The 13,734-nt window shown below is 37.0% G+C and overlaps 1 protein-coding gene across 6 annotated transcripts; it reads right to left on the bottom strand.

The window, feature by feature from the left end:
* Window positions 1–206: 206 nt before the first annotated feature.
* Window positions 207–11,934, bottom strand: dnmt3bb.2 (DNA (cytosine-5-)-methyltransferase 3 beta, duplicate b.2). Of its 6 annotated transcripts, XM_079587778.1 has the most exons (26): window positions 11,824–11,934; window positions 11,352–11,562; window positions 9,572–9,694; window positions 9,276–9,421; window positions 8,986–9,157; window positions 7,457–8,886; window positions 7,090–7,237; window positions 6,798–6,950; window positions 6,571–6,689; window positions 6,434–6,493; window positions 6,118–6,261; window positions 5,906–6,013; window positions 5,461–5,602; window positions 5,047–5,346; window positions 4,909–4,953; window positions 4,747–4,826; window positions 4,161–4,273; window positions 3,481–3,664; window positions 3,294–3,378; window positions 3,038–3,183; window positions 2,818–2,908; window positions 2,515–2,663; window positions 2,242–2,327; window positions 1,963–2,032; window positions 794–915; window positions 207–699 (listed from the first exon to the last, which is right to left on the bottom strand). In XM_079587778.1, exons 3-26 carry the CDS (start codon window positions 9,681–9,683, stop codon window positions 543–545), a joined length of 4,362 nt encoding a protein of 1,453 aa, XP_079443904.1. In that variant the 5' UTR covers window positions 9,684–9,694; window positions 11,352–11,562; window positions 11,824–11,934; the 3' UTR covers window positions 207–542. The 6 variants fall into 6 exon arrangements, with proteins under 6 accessions (XP_079443904.1, XP_079443908.1, XP_079443905.1 ...); XM_079587782.1 differs by lacking the exon at window positions 6,434–6,493; XM_079587779.1 differs by lacking the exons at window positions 11,352–11,562; window positions 11,824–11,934 and adding an exon at window positions 10,888–11,018.
* Between the last annotated feature and the right edge of the window lie 1,800 nt (window positions 11,935–13,734).

Here is a 13,734-nt window from a genome sequence, read left to right as displayed (position 1 = left end):
ATGCATCTTTTATAGAAGATTAAACTTGTGGTCATCACAATGTAAGAATGATCAGGGTCGAAGATACACCAGGTCTCAGGATATAAATGCCACTAACAAAATGTTTTAATTCTTAAAATGAGGGGACAAATATGTGGCTGCCCTGTGGTGTATTACTGTTTTTGTATCTTTTGATTTCTTTACTTTAGACACAGATAAACACTTAACACATTTACCAGGTTTATTCATTTTGCTCAACCCCACATAAAATTTGTCAATCTATTTGAAGCTTAACTTGATTAAAAATTGAGAGAGAGAAAAATAAAACATTTTTAAAAAGTGACCTGTGATTCGGAATAAAATGGAATCAACTTTCTTTAGTTTTCCTAGCATCCATTATTCCACAAAATTCTTCATTCTTATGATTCTTAGTCTTAACATTTTAGTTAAAAAAAGGTTTAAAAAAACCAACAACAACAACAAACTCTCATGTCCCTGAGTCGTTGAGTCTCTGAATCACACTGATAGAAAAAAATTAAGATCATCATTATAAAATCTTCTGTTCATTTCAAGGGGACCTCATCACATGCAAAGTAATCCTTTAGTGGCGCTAAAAGATGTCTTATGACAGGAACACTCCAGGACTTCCCCAGCACTCTCTGCCTCTGGATACGGCCCATGTTTTTGACATCCGTGTAATGCTTCGGAAATCCAAATATTCTGTCAAAGTGCAAGTGTGACAGTGAGCATACATTAAATACATATTTGTGCTTACATTTTTATTTACATCTAAAGGAGTAGAAGTTTAACTTACTTCTCCAATTCTGTGATCCATATATTGTCATCTTTTCCATTCATGGTGATGGGGTACTGCGCATCATTGATGCCCTGCTTCAGTGAGTTTGGCCGTGTAGTGATAGTGCGAACTTTGTCATACTGCAAATGAAGTACATTATAGATGTCACAACTCATCACTACAGAGCAAGGTTATTATAGTTTTGCATTTTTCATTAGTTTTTATTTTTATTTCGTTTTGACTTTTTGTTTTCAAATTCAGTTTTAATTCGTTTTTAAAGTGGGTTTGCTAGTTTATTTTATTTTTTGAAAATGCTTAGTTTTTGTCTTTTTTTTGTAATTTGGGTTATTTGTCAGGGGCAAGAATCAAAAAGGTCAGAAAAAAGTATAGAATTAGGTATTCAACAATAACACCAGTACATAAAACGTACATATGGGCACAAATATGTAAACAGTCTACACAAGACTCCGCAGTAAGTGCAAAATGTGTAAGTGACGTGTGCCAGGAAAAAACCTAAATAGCCAACAGACTAAAGACATGCATGTATTCAACCCATTTTTGAGCCACACAAGCTCAATCTGAGAAAAGAACATGAAAAATAAACTCTAGATGGTCAACACATTTAGATGAACCATCTCAAAATGAACTAGCTACTCAATGCATTAGATGCATGTGCTGCAGCTCTATGGCAAATCATTGCAGTAGAATAGCAATACAATACTGCATATGTTGTACTTGACATCATTAATTAACAGTGAATATTTTGAACACTTCAAGTACACTGAGATCCAGACAGCTGGCAAGATATTGCACCGTCTCAGCAGGAAGCTGATGAGGTTTGCTTTTCTATGTTAAGTTTACATCAACTTGTGTCCAATATGGTAAACAAAAGAATAAGTCCCTTGCATTAATGAATCAGCTGTTTCAAATACAGCTTTTAAAATGTTTTAGTGTGTGTGTGTGTGTGTGATTTTATTTTATTTTTGCCAAAAACACATTACAGTTTTAGTTAATTATCGTTTTTTTGTAATGTCTCGTTTTTATTTTTATTTTAGTTAACGACAATGTTTTTTCCCCACCTAGTTTTCGTTTTTCTTTCGTTTTCGTTAACGATTATAACCTTGCTACAGTGACATCATTTCAATAACCATGTACTGCATATCTTTGGCTAGAAACTCATGAAAAACCTTTGCAGTGCGGCCGGGCTCCAGACATTCCTGAAGATGAAGTTTATCTTTCTGAGATGCTATGATTGGTCTGGTCAAAACAGAAGAAAACACTTAATGAATATAATAATTATATACTTTACACAGTTGAGTGTATTTCTCAGAAGAAAATTTTTCTTTAAGGGATAGTTCACCCAAATATTACAATTTTGATATGACAGTGAGTAAATGACAAAATGTTCATTGGGTGAACTATCCCTTTAAGTGGGTGTGATAGTCATATGAATATAACAGACTCACCTGTTCATGCCAGGTATGTTCCCCCAGAAGTATCTTGCTCTGTGAGCTGGACTCACGTTCACAGCATTAACAAGCACAGGGTTACACTAAAAACAAACCACACACACTTATTACACCATGTGACTAGAAACAAATATTTTAAAATGGGAGAGATTCAGCTGTTTTTAACTCAACTGAGACCAATCTTATAGCCTGACCATGAGCTTTTTAAATTTACAAGAAAACGCTGAGTCTTTATCAAACCTCTATCAAACAGAACAGAATCACACTCACTTCTAGAAAGCGGCAAATGTCCGCTTTAACCTTGGTTTCCATGAACGTCACGTTCTCAAACAGCCAGAAGAACGGCCGTGGGTCGTCCTCCTTCGGCTTCATAACATTCAGAAGCCGATAATATTCGAAAAAGAGTCGCCCAGTGCCCTCTGCAGAGAGTAAAGAGGATCTCAGATGCAATGAATTATTATTATATTTTGAAACCAGTCACTGAGTCCACTCAGCAGCTGCATGTTCAACAAAACCTTAAATTTGATGTGTGAACCATGTGTTAGTTAGTCAGTATCCAGACTTTTGCCTTACCAAACAAGCCTTTCCGGGCAGGATTGACTATGGACAAGTCATTACATGGACTTCCACCGATTAGAAGATCAAACGGGCCCCATTTCTCAATCTGAACAATGAAAGAGAATAAACATGATGAGCAGATTCTGCTTTTGATTTGTAATTAAATCTCAGTGCATTTGTACATTTATAGACAGAAAACAAACAAGATGATGAAAAAAATATTTTGCAACCATACATGCTCTTTCGTAATGTTTTTAACATCCTCCACATGAGTGATTTTTCCATCATGGTTGACCATGGAGATGGTAATGGACTCTTCATCAATTTCTGAGGCCACATATTTTTCCACTTTGAAGCCAAGATCCCTCAGAACGAGGTATCCTAAAACAGGAAAATGCATGTAAATGAACCACATGACCAGTACAAGAACAGACTGTGATTTACACAGACATTAATTAAACTACAAGTGGTCCAGGAAGATGAGAAGTTACCTGTGGCTATACCATCAAATAAGGAAAGGACTCTGATTGGACGTCGCAGGGTAGCAGGGATTGATGGGTAAACACGATGGGGCTCCTGAGGAGGACAAATATCAGAAGTCAAACCAATACAAATACAAATCAGGAAGATCATCCAATATTTTTATAATATGATGAACTATATGAAACAAGCACTAACAAACTCCATGGCACTGTTGTTGGCGAAGAATTCCTGCACACGGATGCTCCAGTCATGTCTGGGCTTCAAGGCTCCAGAGCTGCTCTCAGGTGCACACAGGTAACAGGTCCACGGGTCCACATTTTTCAGCCGGTCGAAGGTCCCCTCACCCACTAGGATATCCAGACAGTCCACACAGTAGGAGCTAGAGAAAGAAAAGAGACCAAATTCAGCTAAACAAAGTGGGGTTCAAAGGTGTAAGGACACTAGAAGATACTTATAGTTGGCATTTTTCTATTTAAATAGTTTGTTTCACTACCAAAATGAGAGGAAACCAACTTCTTGTACAATGCATCATTTAAAATATGCAATAAGGGTAAAATGTTGTCTGATTCTTGTCTGTCTGCCATCTGATTTATTATCTACCTTTACAAAAACAAACAGAAACAAACCAAAGCATTTACAATGTTCAGCAACTAATGCCAATGTTCCAAAATGGATCCTAATTTTTAAACATTTATTTTATTTGAATTTGTCTCAACACAGTATACATTGATATACAAAGTGATTTTGATTGACAATAGACTTTAGTTAGGGTATATGCCATATAGAATTTCACATGGATGAAAATTAGCCTTTTTTCAGACCTGTCAAAAATGAAAAATTATATATTTTGAATCAATGATATCATAAAGACTCACCGACAACAGCTGTCATGGCCGCACAGAATGACCTCCATGCCAGAACAGCACACGGTACAGTACGACTGATAGCCATCTTCATCATAACGGTACAGCGTCTCCGTGAAATTATACTACATGTGACAAACAAACAGACACAAATCATTCAGCTAAAACTAGTGATACTCTTTGCACACCTACTGAAAATGTTTGTCTAAGGATATTGTATGACTGTATATTTGATTTCATGCAATTTTTGGTAATAAGTGTAGCAGGTATAGCTGCCTAACTCAGCCAGAGCCCCTGAGTCCGTACCCATTTTTAAGAAATTGCTGAAGACGTATCTTTTTCGGCAGCATTTAATCCAGTAATACTAACACACTCTTCTCTATTCTAACAAAAAAAAAAAAGTACTGTACGTTGGATTGTACTGTGAAGGGTCATAGCACTTACATACTGTTGGTCTACTGCTAGTTTAATTGCTTCTATTGTTTCTCATTTGTAAGTCGCTTTGGATAAAAGCGTCTGCTAAATGAATAAATGTAAATGTAATGTAAATGTAACCCATGTGTCGCGAATTCTAGCTGTGTATCTATAAATATAGTACCCTGCAGTTCGAACACAGCCTTCCTTCGAAGAGTGGGTGGATGATTTCAACAGGCACACTCCCACATGATAAGCAGAACTCTGAGAAGACAGAGAAGTAAAATTAGGATGAACTTTACTCATTATCAATACTTATTGCAATATCAATGAAATTATTTCTCACCTTCAATGTTTCTCTTGTTTTTCAGAAATTCATGCACCATTTGATCTGAAAACATGTCAAACACCAGGTTACATGGGATTTATTTAGCTTTACCATCACAACTTTAATAGCAATAATAACTATCAATTGCGTACATACGTCTTTGTTGGCTGTTCTGTCTAGACTCTATCTGTATGCTTGGTTTAACATTTTGCTTGTTCCGTTGTGTATGTTTTTGTTTTCTACGGGTCTTCACAGTCTGCAAGGATCTCTGATTCCATTTCAGATACGTGCGTTTTCTGTAATCATCTGTTGTCCCAAGGTCCATCATCGAGCCATCGTTCAGGTCCAGAGATTCAGGGAGTTTATTCAGAGATACAGTTAATTTAAATAACTTTCCTGTATGGTCTTTGTGGTTTCCCATGTGCCCATTCACTGATCGAGGCATATCAATTTTGTCTAAGGGAGAAAGAAAGATAAAATACAGCAAATTAATACAGCAAATGATGCTACAGTCCATTCAATGAAATACAGCAGTTCAAAGAGTGTCTTCAGTGCTTATCTGCTGCATACCACTGTATTCTGATTGAGGTCGAAGTCCATCAGGGCCCAATGGTTCAAAGCCTCCAAAGGCCCAGTTCAACATAACTCTAAGCAGCTCATCCGTAGAGTCCGTCTTAGGAGAAAAAAACATTCGACTGCGCCTGGACGCCACCTAGAGACACATGACAAATCCCACAATGAGAGGCAAAGATGTTTCTGTACTAACATTTGGAAGTGTTTTAAACCCTCAAAGGGTTTAAAATTTAAAAAGGTGCCACTAAGCATCACCAAGAGGGATTTTAAACAAATGCATTACAAAGTGCAAACAAAAATATTACCAGTGAAATTTTGGACAGAATTAGGCCTAGCTTCCCAAAAACTGGTTTTCCAGACAGTAATGTCAAACTAAATTGCAAACTGCATGCTAGTACATGGACCATAGAGCACTAATAACAAAATGAGCAAAATTCATTACCTGCAGAGAACTGAAAATGGCATCTTTATACGCCTTTACTGTAGCGAAGGAATTAGAACAGAAGCACTTAGCAAATGAAAAGAAGGGCAGGAGATTGTCAGCTTGGATCTGCAATAAGACAAACAATTATATATAACATGATATTTCTCAAAGAGTAAATAAAAGAATAACACAAAACTCGCACATGAGACTCTGCATTATAATTGTTGTACCTCTGACAGCATTCTGTTCCCAAAGAAAATCACTTTACGTATGGAGCCACAAGGCCTCTTGCTGTCCCAGATCTGAACTAGTCCAGGCCAAAGACCAAAGCCCTCAATTGGCCCCCAAACCATCTCACCGACTGTGTAACCATCCTAAAGAGAGAAACACAGCAGTCGTTGAATGGAGAGTCTGAGGCCTTACTTACATTTATTTATGTTAAAATCTCATTTTAAAGAAATCCTTAAAGGCACAGAAACTGAAATACATCAGCTTTAACATAGATGCACATAAGCAAAATTTTAAATACCTAATAACAGAACTTACCTGGTATGGACTGTCTGTTTTCTCACCGTTTCGTGGTGAAGATGTATTTCCTTTCCTTTTCTGGCAGAAAAAGGAAAGCATTCAATTAAGATATCCATAACTGAACTTTAAACAAAAACCAATGAGCAAATATTTACCGCATAATTCCACATGACTTCACCAGCATCACAGTTGTAATCGTCGTCATCATCAGTGATTTCATCATCATCATCATCATCATCACCACCTATGACTACAGAGATATATGCCTGATCCCCTGGGAAAAAAAGGGCAATGCAAGTTTCACTTAGACCTGTCTCAATGTTGCAGAACTGTACAAAAGATAAAATACCACTAGCTGGAATATCTGAATAGAGTCTAAAACCTTCTGTGTTATTTTGGCTTTCGGTGTCTGAATCAGAAGAGATTGGTACAATATCGTTCACTTCCATCGGTGCAATGTCCTCCACTTCAATTGGCACAATATCATCCATTTCCGTTGGCACAATATCATCCATTTCCGTTAAGTCAATGACATCTGAAAATCAAATGCATTTGTTAAGAGTGTGATGCAAAGCAAGCAGAGATCAGCTCCTTAAATGTCTTTCGATAAGTTTGTTGTTAAGTTCAGAGATGTCTTATTTCGCCTTGTGTAGCGTATATGCATGTCTCATTACCGGACGTGATGCTCCCTTGAGTCTCTGGGCTGAGATGTGATGGAGCGCTTTTATATGAGCTGCTGTCTGTGACATCGTCCTCAGCCATGTCTTTCTCCTCACAGTCCTCCATTCTCCCCTCCTTGAGACTGTCAGTTTGTTGAATCATCTGAGATACAGACAAACACACGTAAAAATACAAACCAAAGTTTTAGAAAAAAGTCTGCTTGAGTACAACCCACCGTCATAACGCTTGAATGTTCTAGAATCTAGATGGTTCTACGGAGGTTTTTAATATAATCATAGGTCTCCAAACTAAACTCATTTTCATAAACTCTTTGTACATTAAAAGCGGTTGGAAAAATATTTTGTCATACTGATATCTCACCTGTTCAAAAATGACCTCTTTTTTCAATGTTTTGGGCAGGGCTAACAAGCTAATGATTAATTTCCCAAAACTAGATGTCCTTCCCATAATCCTCAGTTCTGTCTTCCAGTACTGCTCCATTGACTGGTCAGCTGGGTGTGCGTCACCCTCATCAATGAACTGATACTCCAAAAACTCATCAGTGAGCAAGCTGACATTCTCAGGGCTTGAGCAAACCCCAAAACAGACACCTAAATCTTGGACGACTTTGCCGGTCACCTCAAGCTTTTTTCCCGGACTCAACATTAATGAGAAGTTTCTCAGGGTGGATTCTGGGAAGGGTAAGCGTTCAACAATATCAACAGTAACAGTCGTGTAGAAGGAGATGATGGAACTGTGGAATGTCTCCAAGTAGTCAGACAACTCAGCGGAGCATTGCAGGAGAAAATCAGCAGCCTGTTTGCCAACCTGAACCTCTCCTCTAGGTAAATGTCCCACTGTGTCCTGTACAAGCGAGGTCTTTCCTCTCCTAAGAAAAAACTCTGCTGCTTTTGGTCTAAGGAAACTCGCTGTGTAACATCTCACTAATTGAGAAGCATCTTGGAGCAGCTGTGTCACGCCGACACCTCGGTCAAAACTCTCCTGAAAATCACAAAGCGGCTGCAAAGCATGGCTAAGAAAGAGGACATTGAGTCTTATTTTAGGATCACGGAGATGATGACAGATTGCTTTTTCATCTGTATCCTGAGATCCAAAGTATTCCTCAAGGTCTGACCAAGCCAAAGTCATTTTCTGGATTATTCTACAGAATAGAGAGCATTGAGACGTCAGGAGATTATTGAAGTTTGACCCCTCAACATCTTCAAGCAAGTTTTGTAGAGCAGCTGGGAAAGATGGAAAGTGTTTGTAGATTTCTGTGATGAGATTCAGAATCAGAATAGAAAACTCAATTTTCATGAAACCATTATGACACGCTTGTCCTGTCATATCTGTAAGTCCACATAAAGACACAATCCCAGGTTTCAGCAGCTTTAGACCAGCGAGAACATGTTCATGATCTGGGAAATTTGAATAAAATATTGCCATGTTCATTAGAGGTATTCTGAACTTCTTCAGCATCTCCACGATGCAGGTACAGATAGCATCAGCAGTCTCTTCCTTTAGATGAAGAAAATCAAGCAGTCTGATCTTGTTTTCCCCGGTTGCCTTGTCAAAAAAGCTCAACAAGACCACACTGGTCTCCTTCTCATCCTCAAGCTCCACAGCATGGTATAAATAAAGGCAGTATGGAGTCTGACTGCAGAAGGCTGTACAATCTTCCCGGTATTTCTTGCCTAATACTGGACTGTTATTGCTATTGGTACAGTTTGATCCAGCATCAGTTGAGGTAGATGGGCAATACTTTCTGATGAAACGCATCCAGGAGGAAGACTCACGTGACACCTTCTTAGCTATAAAAAAAAAAGAAAAAAAAGGTGGGAGTTTGGAGAGATCATAAATGACAAAGGTCATATTATCAATAATAAAAACTCAAAAAAGGAAACACTTACACATTCCAAACTCTCTGCTTGATTTCAATGACACCTCTTCTTCTTCAACAAAACCCTCCTGAGGGTTATACTTCTGCTTTGCAAAATTATGATCATACATATTTTTGAACCATGTAAGCAAATCTAATGTTTTCAGGGTGTCTCCATTCACCAACAATTTCAGTTCCAGTGCCTATAAAAAAAGAAAAGAAAAAAAGAGCATCTGTTGACAAAAATGCATGTTGATAACTGCATACGAGTATAACAAAAAAAAAAAAGTGTTTTTTTTTTTTCAGTTTACACAAACTCACTTTCTTGATTTGTGCTTTGTTGAAAGCTTCCTGTAGCAGATTGAAATTATTCAAGATGTCTGTGTTCTCTTTTGCTGTGAACTTCACTTTATTTATGTTGATAGATCCAGGATGAATGATGTCCATCAACTGACAAAAAGCAGCACCTGAAAAAACACACACCATTAAAGTGTTTTAGTGAACAATATATAAACTTCAAAACTAACTCCATACAAAAAGTTAGCAAGTAGCCGTTAGTGTCAACATAGCTGTTATATTCAATTAAAATGTTTTAATTAACCAGAAAACAAAAATACCTGAGCAGGTGTGCTCCACTTGACTGAAAGTGGCTTGCAGTGTGTCATTGAGCCAGTCCAACAGCTCACCGAGATTGTGTTTCTCATCTCCAGTCTTTACATTAACCACCATTTTTCCATAACCTGTGGAGATATTGTAATGAATTAGTCTGATAACTTATATAATGATAAAAAAACTGTTTACAGATAAGTAACCTAACAATGACACACATAAAGACAGTATTAAGTATGTAATAACTCCTTTACAACAGATTCTGACATTTTGTGAAAAAAGTAAAACTTAATAATGCATGTGCAAACCACATTAAGTGGTAATGTTTTGTTCACACAACCCCACAAAAAAATCGGTTTGAAAGGACAAACAACCATACAAAATAAGTTTTCTTCTTGCCAGGAAGTCCTCACAGAAGAAGAAGAAGATTAGTTTGGAGTTAGTCTAAAGTTAAAAGTCGTTTTGAAAATAAAATAAAAACATCAGCATATGTGCACGCGGAACCCTCAATTTGCCGCGAAAACTTAAAGGGAGGAAACAGCTGCTGGGGCCAATGAAGCGCGAGCGGCCTCCCGCTCCCAGCAGCCATTCCTCCACACTGCACGATGGGACACCGGCTGCAGGGAAACAAAGAGACAAAAGCTAATGTCTTACAAAAATGTTTCTGTATGTTGCTGAAACTTTATGCTAAAATGACTGCTGTATCTAAACACTTAACAATTTATTCAACATGATATAGGTTCACACACCGCGTTAAGGTAATTGGAAATTGCTTTAAAAACTCGTTATTTTAAGTAATACATTTTCTTTGACGAGATGGCATAGTTTTCCCTTATGTTACATGTAAACATCTATTGTATTAATTATAAGGCGCACACTATATAAATAACTTAGAGACAAAAATGGCGTCATAAAGCGTATAAATAACGTTATATATATATATATATATATATATATATATATATATATATATATATATATTAAAAAATGTGAACTCATGTACTTATTACATTGGTTTAATCTATACATACAAATGTGCACGAAATGTAATTCTCTTACTGAAGTGAAGCAACCACATATGAATAACTACAAACACTCTTAACGGTTCTGATAAAATTTTTTTTTAAAACAATCCATTGCAAACATGCATAATCTTTAGCGATACCCTGATTTGCAGCTCGCGCGCACGGCTATTTCCGCATCTCACGTCGCGCGACAAGCTATTTACATTCACTGTGTAAAAGTTACACAGATAAAGAGAAATCCATTACATTTACAACTACTTACCACCACGTCGGTTCAGTGTTTTGGTAATCGGTCCTACCTGTAACGTTAGCGATCCCGCGACTTCAGCGGATCACCGGATTGGTCAATTTCTCGCAGGGAAGTCGATCGCGTTGGAATCAAAAACGTTCTATTGCACGCGTTCGTTCTGCTGTTTTGCAACGTGGAAACACCATACATCAGCTTTGGGGATTTTGATTCATCCCATGTGAGTCGATTCTTTTGAATCGGTTGACCAAAAAGATTCGTTCACAGATATTTTATAAAGTTACATAAATTTCCCAGTAGGTGGCGACCAGTGCGCTGTGTGTTTTCAAGTGAGTCAAACGATTCGTTAAAAACACCGAGTCATTCGCGACCGAAACGAGTATGATTATCAGAGATCTTGAAGCGTAACGTTATCCTACGCGTTTTCCCAACACTTCAGTTCTTCCGTTCCCGTTATGTTGTTGTAAACGATACCAAATAACTTATTGGCTTCTATACTCTTTTTACGATACTTACTAATTCACATGACGAACTGAACAAACGGCATCTCCGCTGGTCTGCAGATCTTTGTTCACTTCACTCACTGCTGCGCCGAGTCTCGTTCAGACTCAAAACAACGACTCGCTTGAGATGGGGGCGTGTCCGTTCAGTTGGTCCAACCAATCAAATGCTTTTTACAACCCGGCCCGCATTCGAATGCTTTTTGGTCACACAGACAGAAAGACGGCTTAAAGGGAAAAGGGAACGAAAAACAGACTGAATTCGGAATAGCATAGCATTTTATAGGAGCAACATTTCTGCAATTCCTTTTTATGGCATTAGGCTAGTAGTGGGAGTCTATCCGAATTCAGCATTTTTGAATGCTGACCGGATGTTTTACGATGTTATATAATACGCCAGTTAAACATCTTTGTAACGTTGTAATGTAAATAGTTAAAACACAGAAGACGAACCAATTAAGAAAAATATGTTCGGAATTGCATATTACCATATAATTGTAATACCAGTTGACTTAATCGAATTTGCACAACGCCACAATGACTAACCTGGCGCCCATGAATGAACCGGAAGTAATTTCTTTTAGCGGGTTCGTTTGCACGACTGTTGGGGGAAAAAGCTCAGTTTTAACTAAATGTGACTTTTAAAGGGTTGACCGTGACAAAACAATAGGCCTATCGGAGAGGCTAGCTTGCTACGTAATACGTTCATTTGACAACAGCGATTCACGTGCATACCACAATATTTTTAATTGAATAACGTTACCTTGTTTAATTGAAGCAGTGTAGATGTAGTATCCAGTAGCAATATTACAGTGATACCCAAAACTCCAATTTGTTTTGAAACCATTTCATCTTGTGAGTAAAGCACAGATGTGTGAATACTAATTCTCATGCATATCATGCAGTAGCCTGTAGGCTATGGATTGACTGCTGATTGTAGTAAACTACCCCCACAGTCTCTTTATATTGTTTTATTGTAAATAAATATTTTGTCATTGTCACAGGTAGAAGTGTCAGTAAATAGGCGAATGTCTTTGTGGTGCAGATTTTCATTGGTACATGTTTGAGTGTGCCAGACTTGTTTTTTAAATATTTTCCCTTTCATCACGAAGATCCTTACTCATAGAGTTTATACCAATAATGCCTGAAAACAGAGAAGCCTACTATAAGATTTAAGTTGAATGATTTCTCCGTATGTGAAAGAGGCGGAAGTTGGTGTTGCAGCTCAAGGAGGAAAACCAATCATTTGGTTACTAGTCACTGCTTAGTGTTGTTTCAGTTGGTTGTTCAGTTTTGTTTTGCTTCATATTCCTAATTCATATAAAACAATCATTTGACTAAATATTCCCCCAACTTAATTGTCAGTGAGGTATTGATGGAGATTTGGCGAGTATTTCACTGGACATAATTCAGTATTTTGTGTTTTCCCTGGACATTTTAAATCTGGTAAAAGTGGGTTTAGTCAGTGTTTAGGACTCCACTTTTTACACTTTTGAAATTAAAACATTAATTTCAAATTGGCTGATGGGTCATTCCTGGGATTCAGCAATATTTTAAGTTTGATTTTGTAAACTACATGATTCATTTTCTAAACATCCCATATCATTAGGCACATATCACACCGCCAACAAATCATATTTTCCTACCTCAGACAATAAAGACCTTTTATTATTTTAATACACCCCCCTCAACCCTGTAATGGACTAAATGGAATTGGTTTAAAAATAAATTACACAAAATTTATTAAATAAACATTTACCTACTGCTCATGTATTCCTCATAACAATTTAATAACTACAAATGTAACATTTATGAAAATGTATAAGTTAATGTTGAAATTAAATTGTAACTGATTTAATGTAAATGTAATGTAACTAAAACCAAAATGTTATTGTGCTAGTCCTTAACATGTCAGGTGGAAATAAGCAAGAAAAGCTTTCATTTTTATTGTCTCTCAACCCCCAAACCCCCTGTCTGATGTGGCTGCCATTTATGACAGGATGCTTGACAATGTTTAAGTGGAAACATTACATAAAATATTATATTTATAACAAAATTATGCGTCGTCAGGATTTTTGGTAACTATATATTTACTAAAATAATGACTATTTTATATATTTTAATAAAAATTATTTATAAATGAAGTGAAAGGCTCAACCCTGTCACAAGTTTTCAACCCGTTTTTTTTTTGTTGCTCAAATTGGCCACTGCTCCTCGTGTCATGTAGGAGCGTAGACTATATGTAGTATATATATATAATAAGTAAGTACATTTTATACTTACGGATTAAAATTAAAATTAGAAAAATATATGTCCATCTTTATTTTATGTGATGGGGTTGAGATGTTAAGCTTGATAGTACCCTCCCTGACTAAAATACACCTCAAAAATATGAATAA

The sequence above is a fragment of the Phoxinus phoxinus genome (genome assembly GCF_949152265.1).
Source record: "Phoxinus phoxinus genome assembly, chromosome: 18".
Classification (NCBI taxonomy): Eukaryota; Metazoa; Chordata; class Actinopteri; order Cypriniformes; family Leuciscidae; genus Phoxinus; species Phoxinus phoxinus.
Note: the sequence above shows the minus strand (reverse complement) of the source record. Positions and strands in the feature narration are given on the sequence as shown.